This window comes from Crocuta crocuta, unplaced genomic scaffold (assembly GCF_008692635.1).
Source record: "Crocuta crocuta isolate KB4526 unplaced genomic scaffold, BGI_CrCroc_1.0 scaffold551, whole genome shotgun sequence".
Lineage (NCBI taxonomy): Eukaryota > Metazoa > Chordata > Mammalia > Carnivora > Hyaenidae > Crocuta > Crocuta crocuta.
Genome location: NW_027530969.1, coordinates 1,109,264 through 1,122,683, shown reverse-complemented (window position 1 = coordinate 1,122,683; position 13,420 = coordinate 1,109,264). Strand labels below are relative to the sequence as shown.

At 34.8% G+C, this 13,420-nt stretch overlaps 1 protein-coding gene and 1 non-coding gene across 3 annotated transcripts in view; one reads left to right on the top strand and one right to left on the bottom strand.

Moving 5' to 3' along the window:
- The window catches only part of FZD3 (frizzled class receptor 3), a 91,153-nt gene that overhangs the window by 13,655 nt on the left and 64,078 nt on the right, over window positions 1-13,420 (bottom strand). For both annotated transcript variants that reach the window (XM_077769688.1, XM_077769689.1), the window contains 2 exons: window positions 4,927-5,075; window positions 266-499 (listed from right to left, as the gene is read on the bottom strand). In XM_077769688.1, the coding sequence (XP_077625814.1) occupies window positions 266-499; window positions 4,927-5,075 (383 nt within the window). The remainder of the gene's footprint in view (window positions 1-265; window positions 500-4,926; window positions 5,076-13,420) is intronic.
- On the top strand, window positions 8,444-8,528 carry TRNAE-UUC (transfer RNA glutamic acid (anticodon UUC)). The gene has a single exon. It is a non-coding gene; the product is annotated as a tRNA-Glu (tRNA).

The window sequence follows — 13,420 nt, the reverse complement described above, 5'->3', positions numbered from 1 at the left end:
GAGAGAGAGAGAGAGAGAGACAGTGTGAACAGGGGAGGGTCAGAGAGAGATAGAGAGATACAGAATCTGAAGCAGGCTCCAGGCTCTGAGCTAGCTGTCAGCACAGAGCCCGACACAGGGCTCCAACCCATGAACTGTGAGATCATGACCTGAGCCGAAGTCAGGTGCTTAACCGACTGAGCCACCCAGGCGCCCCAGCTACTCTTCCTTCTTAAGTTGTGTGACTCTAACTTATGAAATAAACTAAGCTTCCAATAAAACTTACCTGCCATCGCGGGATCTGTGGAGACTGCCGTGGTAGCTGCTTACTTTGCTGTGGATACTCCCTGCTTTGCTTCTCTGATCATCCACCATAGCAAGCTGAGTTGAAGAAGCATGTGTGGATGTTCCTTGAGTGGAAGTTCCTCTTGATTTTCTTATAATAGGAGTATTTGGATCCCTCAGGAGAGACTGAGCAAAATCAGGTTCCTGTAGTACCTGTCGGCTCTCATTCACTATCCTAGAAAACAAAATACTAAGATATAGACTAACATCCTCATACACCAATAAACAATACTTTTGTGACACACTGATATTATTCTTGAAATTAATTTCTCTCCAAATAATGTCTTTAGTAGAGATATAAGTAACATTATTAACAGAGGAAAGAATATAACAAAAATCCGTATCAATCTGTACTCTAAAATGGTATGATGGAAAGAACCCTGCACCAAAATAAGGAAATCAGGATTTTAGTTCAATAAATACATGATCTTAAGCAAGTCATTATCACCTTTCCTGCATTTTCCTCATCTATAAAATGAAGCTATACAATTTTTACCATTTCTAAAATGTCCTTTTCGATTAAAGAAATTTATAATTCTAGGAACACCTGGGTGCTTCAGTCGGTTAAGCATCTGACTCTTAATCTTGGCTCAAGTTATGCATTGCTTGGGATTCTCTCTCTCTTGCTCTCCCTCTCTCTCTCTTGCTCTCTACCAAAATAAATAAACTTAAAAAAATTTTGATTCTAAAGCACACTGAAATATTATAAAAGATATTAGAATAAAGTAGAGAAATTTGTTCTTACATGGTTTATGGATGTATTGGAGGTCTCACACAGATATATTTTTTTAACTTGTAAAAACAGTTGTTTGAAGACTACAGGTTGGTTTTATGGTAAAGCAGTTGTTCAGTGCTAGATTAAACATGAGTGGTCATAATTGGAACAAAACATATGAAAAATTAAGTGAATATAAAATTAACTACCAGATATATTAAAGACTTAAGGAAAAAAAATTTAAGGAGATGAATTACTGTCCAGAGCAAAAATTTTTAACTGCTATGGAAAGGTTAAAAACAGATATTTATGATAACAAACAAAGCAGTAATTAAATTGATAAAAGAGCCAGTAAAATGGTTGCAAAGATCAGTGTCTCTGTTTATGTAAATAAGTAACTACAAGAATCAGAAGTTTAAATTAAAATTAAATAAGCAATTTCATGAAAAAACCAAAACTCAAATATATAAGACTGGATCATACATTAAGAAAGTGCATATATTCTAGTGGTGCCTGGGTGGCTCAGTCAGCTCAGGTCATGATCACACAGGTTGTGGGTTCAAGCCCTGCATTAGGCTCTGTGCTGACAGCTCGAAGCCTGGAGCCTGCTTTGGATTCTGTGTCTCCCCTCCTCTCTGTCCCTCCTTTGCTCATGCTCTATCTCTCTTTCTCTCAAAAATGAATAAGCATTCAAAAAGAATTTTTTTAAGTGCATATATTCAACGTTTTCAGATTACAAAAGGACTGTTAACGCTACTGCTTTAGCAGTGAGATAGAAGGGCTAAAGGAAGGCTAATATTTGTTGAGTATCCACACGGTGCCAGGTATTTTACATACACTGTCCTTTGATCCTTCTTAATGTTTTTATTTTTATTATGGAGATCAATATCCTGAGAGGGCATCTCTAAGAGAATATTAGCATTTGTTATGGATAGAGATCTATTAAGAATAAATACTGTGATCTCTATTTTATAAATGAAAAAACCGAGGTTCTAAAGGATTAGAGAACTTTCAAAAGTCTTGCAACAAAACCAACAGTCAAGGATGAAACTTAATGATAAAACAGAATGTGTGTGTGTGTGTGTGTGTGTGTGTGTGTGTGTGTGAGACAGAGAGAGAGAGAGAGACACAGAGAGAGACAGAGTCAAAAACTGGGTAGAAGAAAAGAAAGAACAAGTCAAAGAGAGCTGAAAAAACACACAGTATTTGTTTCTGCTTCATCAGTGGTCCTACTCATATATTCATAAATCCCAAGTCAGTCTTAATTGCTGACTTTATTTTGTAAACTTATTTCTGGTAATGCCAAAAATGTGATCTACCTTGAAATGGTAAAAGTTTGTCTCTTCATTTTACAGAGAAAATTAAATGATATGATCCAGATAATTCCAAACAAGATTTCTAAAAATATTTCAATCAGTGTCAGAATTACTAGTATAAGCACAGTCTTAAATGTGGCTTCACTTAGAGGGAAAACACCAATTTGATTAGCACAATTTTAGAAACTAGTCTCTTTGTAGCACAGGACATAACAAAGAGGTTAAGAGTAAAAACTAGAGTCTAGAGTCAGAATGCTTGGTTCTGAATCTCATTTCTAGCATTCACTATGAAACCCTGATTCTATGCCTTAGTTTCCTTATCTGTAAAATGATGGTCTCTCTTACAAGGGTCTTTGAGAGATTAAATGGTTTAATAATATGTAAAATGCTTAGAACAGTGTTTGTAGTATTAAATGTACTCAATTGGTAACCATTATTACAATTACTTTACAGTTATTTCTCAAAGGCTAAAGTAGAAGACAAATGCTAGAAACAGCTATGGGAAACTCACACCCTTGAGCTCCAGAATAAGGAGATGCCACTAGCCCAGAGCACAGCCCTGGCTTGGGGGATCACAGTGACTTTGTTAGGTGGGGATCCATGGGCACAGAAACCAAACAGAAGGGTCTTGGGAATTATGACCAGTTTCAAAAGGATTCTGGCCCAACCAGAACCCCCCAAATAATTAAGATAATTCCCCATAAGAGTAGCTTGGGTTTAGTTCTACCTAGAATTTCTAATACAACTCTATTATAGAACTGTTTGTGAAAGGTCCAGAGGTGACCAGAAATATTTAATACAAGACCTGTCCTCAGCACAATCTTTTAGTATGATTAAAATATATTTAAAAATTTCAGGGGCACCTGGGTGGCTCAGTCGGTGGCTCAGCTGTGTCCGACTTCAGCTCAGGTCATGATCCTGTGGTTTAAGAGTTCGAGCCCCACATCAGACTCTGTGCTGACAACTCGAAGCCTGGATCCTGCTTCAGCATCTGTATCTCTCTCTCCCTCCATCCCTCCCTCTCTCTCAAAATAATAAATAAAAAACATTAAAAATATCTTTAAAAATGTCAAAGAATATACAGACAAAGCACAGTAAATCCCACAGGGACAGATATTCCATGAAAGCAGGGACTCAGCCTGTTTGTTTGCTACTGCATCACTGGTGTTGCAACATAGTTCATGGCACACAGTAAGACTTTCTTAAAAAATGTTGTTATTGTTGAATAACGCTTTCCTTCTCTGCTCTGTGAAACTGTTACTTAAAGGACAAATGCATTATCTGAGATCACTAGTAGCAGTCTCAGATACAGTAAAAAGAAATGTACATTTTAAAACTGTGTTTTTATCTCAATCTAATGTAATCTAATAGAAATGGCTAATTACTGTACTTTAGAAAATACAGATTTTGTTAATGTATGGGAAAAGTACATTAACCCATATATGGCACAATATTAAAAAATTTTTTTAATGTTTATTTTATTTTGAGAGAGAGAGAGAGAGAGAGAGAGAGAGAGACAGTGTGAATGGGGGAGGGGCAAAGAGAGAGGGAAGCCCAGAATCCAAAGAAGGCTCCAGGCTCTGAGCTGTCAGCATAGAGCCCAACTCTGGGCTTGAAATCATGAGCTATGAGATCATGACTTGAGCCACAGTCGATACTCAACTGACTGAGCCACCCAGGTGCCGCAAGGCACAACATTTTAAATATAATCTTAAGAGATTTACAAACTATCTCCCAAAACCCATTTTCCGTGGACCTCAGTTTAGTAAAATCATAAGCATATAGATTCAACTTAGAATTTGTGATAATGTGATAATTCAGGTATAGTATACATGTAAGATTTAAACTGAATAGAGTTGAAATGATTTGTTCCTTCGTGAATACTGCAGTCTTGTTTTCTTTCACTTTATGATTAAAGATTCTATAAATATATTTTACCATGACACTCTAATATGCAGTGTGGCCAACTATGATTTAAAATAATTTCTTTAATGCATTTCATTATCATTTTATAATACATTTAATAGCATCTTTCTATTTTGGCTTTAATGTATAATTTATCATTATGGAATAACATGTTATCTCTTTATATCATTTCTGGTATACTTGGAAGAAAAATGGGCAGCTGGAAAGGAAAGTCTAACCTAATACCTGTGTGATTATGGCCAAAGCAGAGGTTAACTCTGTGTCTCAGTTTTCTCATCTGTAACACAGAAATAATACATACCAGACCTCACAAGAATACCGAGATCAAATAATTATATAAAGCCAGTGGTTTTTAATTTTAAGAAAATTGTAATTTAAATTTTTGAAAATAAGGTTGGCTTTCTCTCAAATATTCTAACTTGGTAAGGCATAGACCTCAAGTCTGGTTCTCCCTGGCTACCTTCTCAGAATAAACTTTTAGCTTTTAATTAAACATGCTACTGTGCTAACCAGAAGTGGTAGCAGCTGAGGTTATAATCATGTTGAAACACATCCTCCAAATCTAAAGTGTTTTAGTATAAGCAACACAAAATTTTATGTGACTATGAGATGAGGTTTGTGAATCATGTGGTAATTTCAACTTACTCTTTTTTCCTACGACCATGAAAAAAACTGGCCCATTCAAAGCATGTCTTTTTGCTTCCAACCCAAAAAATGGAGGGAATACCAACTATGAGAGCCATCAGGTATTTCATCAGAAAGAGAATCAGGTCTGGACGACTCATTTGAGTAACCTACAAGAAGGAAAAGACAAATATCTTAACTATATAAAGAGAACTTTCTATCAAAGGCTATTATAAATCTTTTAAATAAACAATAGTAAAAGTAATTCTACAAATTTTATATTTTCACATATAGTTCTGTAGTTAATTTTCTTGTTACACAGAAAAGATACACACTCTTGAAAATTTGACAAATAAGTCTCTATTTTATATTTTGAGTCCTATATTTTTATTAGCTCACAATGGTATCTTCTACTAAAGAAAAAGATTAATGTAGAAAATAAGTCACAAATAGGAACAGAGCCTCAAATAATACCTATATTTTTCTTGGCCGATTCTGTTAGCTTTATCATTGATCATTACAATATAAAATTAGGTAAGTATTAATCTTCCCTTCCCCCATTTTATTACTTTTTGTGCTTATCTTTTTTAATAGCCCTTCCTTCTACCTTCTTCATTTTACTCTGCTTGCTGTTTTCAATCTTCCTCTTTAACCTACAAGTTATTTATAAGTACATTTTCTAGTTTGTATGGAGACAAGTTTTTTAACATTTCTTTTTATTGTTGGTTTCAAGTTTAATTATTGTGGTCAGAGAATGTAGTCTATATTATTCTGGTTACCTTAAATTTTGGAGATTTCCTTTGTGAATTAGGACATAATTTTTATAAGTATTCCTTGTGTGCTCAAAAATAGCACATACTCCCCGTTGGGTACAAAATCTCCTCTGTGTACTAGATCAATTAGTTCTGTTGTTCAAATTTTCTATATACTCAATTTTTTGTTCACCTGTTTTAATAGGGGTATGCCCAAAATCTACCACATACCTGGGGACTCATCAGTTTTCTTCAAATCCTGTCAGTTTTCATTTTCAAGCCTATGTTAGGTGTTATGTAAATAGAATAATGCTCTAGGCTGCTCATTTTGCTGATTGATGCTCTTCACCTTAAACTGTACTTTATCTGACGTAATATTGTCACATCAGCTTTTCACTTCATCATAGCAGCAGATTTTCCAGGAGTATCTTTTCCTATTTACCAATGTATTCAAGTCTGTCTGTTTGGGTTATACTATTTCTTTTAAGCAGTACACAGTTTACTTCCACTAAAATATACATTCCATGAAGAGATTATTTTCCCCACTGCTTTATCCCCAGAGTCTAGACCAGTGCCACATAGTAGGTACTCAATAAACATATACATTTTGAAAATATGCTTGTTTTATTATAATAAAATTATAGTGAAAATGATCAGCACCTCCATCTTTTTGAATAATACTCCTAGCACATTTTAGCTATTATTTTCCAGAAATTCAAAGCACTTTTACAAAAACTAATTATTTTTATCTTTAATTAACTTTGTCAAAAAGTACACCCTATGCCTATCTTTGGGTTCCTTTTTCTTCTTGCTAAAGGATGACCTTTAGAAACTCTTACAGATAGGGTATGACAGAGATGAATTATTTTAATCTTTGCCTGAAAATCTTTATTTTGCCCTCAATCTTGAATGATTATATAGATGGGTAAAGTTTCTCTCAGCATTTTAAAAACATTAGTTCATGGTCTTCTAGTTTCTATCGTTTCTGTTGAGAAGGTTAACTGATAATGTTTTGTAGATTTATTTCCTCTTTGGCAGCTTTTAAGTTTTTCATCTTTTTCACTTCGTAGTTGCACTGAATGTTTCTCATTGATTGGTTTTTATTTCTCCTACTTAGTATGCAGAATGTACTTTTAATTTAAGGACTCAAGTTTTCAATTCTGGAGAATTCTCAGATGTTAGGTCTTTGGTTATTGCTTCTTAGTCATTCTTATGGCCTCTTGTTCTATAACTCCCATTAGATGTATACTGAAGTTCCTCAATCCTTATTTTTTATGTCTCTTAAGTATATAATTACATAATTTTTTACTATTACATGTGCTCTATATTCTGTATTCTGGGTGAACTCTTGAGAATAACTTTCTACTTCCCTAATTTCCTCTTCAGCCATGTCTATATTAGGGTTCATTTTATCTGATTTAATTTTCATAAATTCAATTCTAAGAGGTCTAAAATTGATTCTTATATTTGCCTATTCTTATTTAATTTCTGATTTATCATAATTTCTTATTCTTCTAAAATGGTTTGTATTGTTTATTTTTTGGAGAATTCTAAACATACTTCTAAGTAAGTCTGAAAATTATCTTATTACTTTCATTTCATCTGGGAGTAAATCTAACTTCTGATTGTTCATTTTGTTGGATGCTTTCTAGGTTTGGCCTTTTTTTTTTTTTTTTTTTTTTTTTTTTTTTTTGAATTGTGCTTTGGGATTTTAGTTTGCAGATCTTGAGTGAACATTTTTTCTCTTCCTCGATCTCTCTCTCTCTTCTTCCCTCCCTGCTTTATCTCACTCTGTCTTATGACTTTTGGTTTGTCTTCACCAGTGCCCATTGGGACCTCATCAAAAACCAGGTATTATTGGTTACTGGAGATTTACGTATGGAGTCATTACAGTTTGGATTAAATACTGAATGCCTTAAGGCTGTGCTGGCACCTTCCCACATCTCTAAATAATATTTTTATATTAGCTACAGCTTCAGCGAACAGTTGGTATCACTCTTTATACAAACTTCCTTTCAGGAGCAGGGAGGCCCCATTTCCAACTCTTTTTTTTTTTAAGTGTTTATTTATTTATTTTGAGAAAGAGAGAGAGACAGTGTGAGCAGGGAAGGGGCAGAGAGAGAGAGAGGGAGAGAGAGAATCCTAAGTAGGCTCTGCATTGTCAGTGCAGGGCCCAAAATGGGCTCGATCTCATGAACTGTGAGATCACAACTTGAGATGAAATGAAGAGCTGGCCACTTAACCAACTGGTGTACCTCCAATTCCTATATTTAACCAGTGAGCCTAGTTCTGGTCCTCTGACTTCCATGTGATAGTTTTACTTCCCAATACTCCCCAGAAGCTGAACACCCACTCACCTCTAGCTACTTCATACCTGGAGTCCAGGAGGCCCATGTTTTTAATCACTGGTCATCAATTTGCATTTCTATTATACAATCCAGTTTGTCTTTTAGATTGTTTTCATTTAAAAATGTTATGTTTTATCTATAACTGTGATTTTATGTTTACGTTTTATCATTAAGTATACACGATTACAGTTAGCCTGGTAAGCTCAAAACATGGAACTTAAATTACAATTATAATCTAGAATTAAGCTGTAATTCCTTTAGGATTTACCTAAAAATCAAACAGCAAATATTTATAGATCATCCACCACTCTAAGAATAATTCTGTTCAAAGTCCCATGAGACTTATAAAACAGATGTAAGGTTTGATTAATTTTCCCATCAAGCTGATAATCTAAATGAAAATACAAATTAAAGAAACTACTGAATAGTTAAGGGGGCGCCTGGGTGGCTTAGTCGGTTAAGCGTCTGACTTTCGCTTAGGTCGTGATTTCACGGGTCGTGGGTTCGAGCCCCGCGTCGGGCGCTGTGCTGACTGCCAGCTCAGAGCCTGGAGCCTGTTTCAGTCTGTGACTCCCTCTCTCTCTGACCCTCCCCTGCTCACACTGTCTCTCTCTCTCCTAGAAATAAATAAAACATTAAAAAAAAAAAAGAACTATAATTAAGAAGAGCAGATGGAGACACTAAAGCATATCACAAATAACCTCCTCATTAAAAAGTACAATAGCTTCTTGTTGTTTCTTTTTATTTATTTTTAAGTAATCTCTACACCCCAGTGTGGGGCTTGAACTCAAAACCCCAAGATCAAGAGTTGCATCCCTACCGACTGAGGCAGCCAAGCATCCTTGTTTTACTTTTTCTTAATACTTCTTTGCAGCATCAGTTATTGATTACGATCTCATACTTTACAAAACTTTTACCTCTCTTGGCATCTATAACACTGTGTAGTCATGATTATTCTAATAAGGCTTTACTTTCTTACTTTCATTACTTTCTTCTTGACTTCCTAGTTCTGTTCTTCTACCTTTGTTCCCCCACTACCCTCTATACAAGAGTTCTTAAAGTTACTCTTCGATTCTCTTTATACTCTCAGCTAATCATTAAGATTTAGAAGTCATCTAGTCTTATTCTTTACCTAACAAATTAATTTGCTTTCAATTTAGTTGTTCTATGAATATAATCAGACACTGGTATGGATGATAAAATACAAGCTTGCTTCTTCCCACTTCCCTCTTCTAGCTATTCTGCCCACCTTTCCTAGTTTTGTCCTCTGGTGCTACAAAGAATAAGGCTACAATTCCAGAAGTTCTAGTCAGTTCAATAAGATGTGTGCCAGAAGCAACACTTAAAAAACAGTGTAAATATTGGGAACAAAAAGACAGAAAGATTAGCCAGAAAATCTAAGAAAATCAACTGAAAAACAGAAACAATCAAAGGGTTCAGTAACTAAGTTAGGCAAGATTAATATACAAAAATCAAATAACCAGAGAAGAAACATAATAAAACAATTTCATTTATAATACAAACAAAAACTAAAAAATAGGAATAAACTAGCAATAAATACAAAGAAAATGATAAAACTCTAACAAAGGACACAGAAAAAAAAAAAAACAAGTACACAGAGAAACAGTCCACACTTCTACATGTAAATACTCAATCTTTTTAAGATATCAATCCAATTATCCTCCAAATTAATCCTACAAGCTTGGTACAATCCAAAAAGAGCAATAGGAGTTTTCATAGAATGCTAAAAGTTTAGTATATAATAAAAGTATTTCAAATAAATGGGGGAAAGATCATATATTGTTTAATAAATGATGTTGAGATGGTTGGCAATCCACCTGGAAACAAAATATTTTATATGTCTCTTCACACAAGAAAGAAAAAGAAATTCTAGACAGGTAACAATAAATCATAAAAGTATGATAAGAATGAAGAACACTTTTATAATGATGGTGCAGAAGGCCGTTTTAAAAAAGTAACATTAAGGGGCATCTGGGTGGTTCAGTCAGTTAAGCAACCTACTCTTGATTTTGGCTCAGGTCATGATCTTATGCTTTGTGAGACTGAGGCTGCGTTGGGCTCTGTGCCTGCTTCGGACTCTTCTCTCTCTCTGCCCTTCCCCCTGCTCATGTGCTCTCTCTCAATGAATAATTATTTTTAAATTTTTAAAAAATTTAAAAAGTAACATGAAACAGAGAAGCCATACGAGGAAAAGACTGACAGTTGTGATTACTAAAAACTTAAAATGTCTACAGAACAAGAACCATATTCACATTAATAGATTAATGAATAACTAGGTATTTTGACTATATTATTTATCAATAAGCAAACAAGGAACATAAAGTGAATTAATAAAAATAAAAGAAACAAAGGGAAGAAAACAGCAAATACACATGCACATACATGCATTCACACAGCCACAATGAGAACAAAAATGGGACATCTGGGTGGCTCAGTCGGTTTAGCATCCGCCTCTTAATTTTGGCTCAGGTCATAATCTCATAATTTGTAAGATGGAGACCTTACTTCTTGATAGGGGGCAGAGCCTACTTGGGATTCTCTTTCTCTCTCTGCTTCTACCCTGCTCGTACATGCTCTCTCTCAAAATAAAGAAACATTAAGAAAAAAAGAACAAAACTAAAATAGCTTTAAGAGATTATTTTGCTCAATTCCATTCAAATAAACTTGAAAATTAATAGAAACAAATGATAGTAAAATATAAACTGATTCCAGAAGCAAGCATAAAGTTGTACCTAACTCAATAGACTCTATAAAACAATAAAATATATCATTTGTGAATTTTTATGCAAACAGAATCCAACAGCAAATTCAAAGAATACGTCATCACTAAAATACAAAACACAAAAATACAAAGATGGTTCAATAATAGGAACCAATTTATAAATTCAACACACTCAAAGGGAAAATATATATAATCATATTCATGTATGCCAAAGGCATTTTATTGATAAATTAAACATCTATTTTTGTTTTTTAAAAGTTGTAATAAAATACTGTTAGATGACGAATAAGTTCTTTTTTAAAAAAAATTTTTTTAATGTTTTATTTATTTCTGAGAGGGAGACAGCATGAGCAGGGGAGGGTCAAAAAAAGAGGGAGACACAGAACCTGAAACCCGATGAGTAAGTTCTTAAAGTGACAAAAGAACTCTATTTCAGGGCAGCTGGGTGGCTCAGTCAGTTAAACATCCAACTTCAGCTCAGATCATGCATGGTTCATTGAGTTCGAGCCNAGATTACAATTAGAAAAAAGAAACAAATTATGAGTATAGAAACTATAAAGGAGATAAAATTATTATTTATAATATATAATTTTATACATTGAAAAACTAAGACAAAGATAAAAACTGTTACAAATCATAAGCAAGGTGGCAAGGTACAAAGTAAAATACAGAAATCACTTTCATATATACATACATAACAATCAATCTGTTAGTGAGCAAAAAAGGCCTTCATTTGCTATTATTATGAGCTTAACTGTGTCACCCTAAAATTCATGTTTTTTTTTTAAATTTTTTTAAATGTTTTATTTATTTCTAGGAGAGAGAGAGACAGCGTGAGCAGGGGAGGGTCAGAGAGAGAGGGAGTCAGACTGAAACAGGCTCCAGGCTCTGAGCTGGCAGTCAGCACAGAGCCCGACGCGGGGCTCGAACCCACGAACCGCGAGATCATGACCTAAGCGAAAGTCGGACGCTTAACCGACTAAGCCACCCAGGCGCCCCTCATTTGTGTAAGTCTTAACTCTAAGTACCTCAGAAGGTGAATCATTTGAAGATAGAGCCTTTAAAGAGATAATTAAGGTTACATGAGGTCATATGGGTGGGTCCTAAACAAATGTGACTGGTGTCCTTACAAGAAGAAATTTGGACATCTAGACACCAAGGATGCACCATGTGAGAAAAGACCATATAAAGAAAAAGACTACAGAAAAGACCATATGAGGCAATAGTAAGAGGGTGATCACCCACAAAACAAGGAGAGTCTCAGAGGAAACCAATCCTGTTGACACCTTGATCTTGGACTTCCAGCCTCCAGAACTGTGAGAAAATAAATTTCTGTTGTTTAAACAGACTAGTTATGGTATATTGTTATGGCAGCCTTAGCAAACAACTACAATGACAGTTAAGAAAAGATAAACACAGGGGCGCCCAGGTGGCTTAGTCGGTTAAGCGTCCGACTTTCGGTTAGGTCATGATCTCGCGGTTCGTGGGTTCGAGCCCCGCGTCGGGCTCTGTGCTGACTGCCAGCTCGGAGCCTGGAGCCTATTTCGGAGTCTGTATCTCCCTCTCTCTCTGACCCTCCCCTGCTCATGCTGTCTCTCTCTCTCTCCTAGAAATAAAAATATTAAAAAAAAAAAAAAGATAAACACCAAGGAAGGAATAAATTTAGTATGAAAAATGAGTGATGTATTGGAAGAACTATAAAATATACTCCCTTTAAAACCTGTTCTTTGTAGAAAGAATCACTATTATACAAATGCAAATTCTCCTTGATTTAGCAATTAAATTTAACACAATTCTAATAAAAATACCAACAAGAGTTATCTGGGAATTAAACAGGATTCTAAAGTTCATATAGAAGAACAAATAAATCTAAACAGGAAAATATTGAAAGAGAAAAGAAATATGGAGGGGCACTGGGGGGGCTCAGTTAGTTAAGCATCCGACTTTACCTCCGGTCATGATCTTGCAATTTGTGGGTTTAAGCCCCGCATCAGGCTCTGTGCTGACAGCTCAGAGCCTGGAGCCTGCTTCCAATTCTGTGTCTCCCTCTCTCTCTCTGCCCCTCCCCTGCTTTCTCTCTCTCTCAAAAAATAAACATTAAAAAAAAAAAAGATATATGTAGAATTGAGCTATAATACTGGGAGCATAGTTTTACTATTTATTATATGTGATCTTTCAAACCAGCCAGAAAAAGATGAATTATTCAGTAAGTGGATTCTAGTTAGGTATATAGAAAAAAAACAGCACTGAAGCCACACCATATCTGGTACCAGGATAAATTCCTAGTAGATCAAAATTCAAATGTAAAACAAAAAAAGTAAACCACAACAAAAAAGAAACCACAAAGTTCAAGATGAGAGGTTTTATATTCTCAGGGTGGAGAATGACTTTCTAGTTATGACACAAAATCTATAAGCCATAAAAAGTAAAGATAGATAAATCTGTATGGCTATAATTTCCATAAAGTAAAAAGACAATAAAGAAAAGCTAGTGTAAAATTGTTACATATGTGTGGCAGATAAAGGGGCTAATTTTGTTAATAAATAAGTTCTATAAATAAAGGTCTACTACTTAACGAAAACTGGCAAAAGATATGGATAGTTTATAAAAAATGAAATACAAATATAAGACCTTAGGCTCACTCAGTTTTAAAAAATTAAAATTACATGACA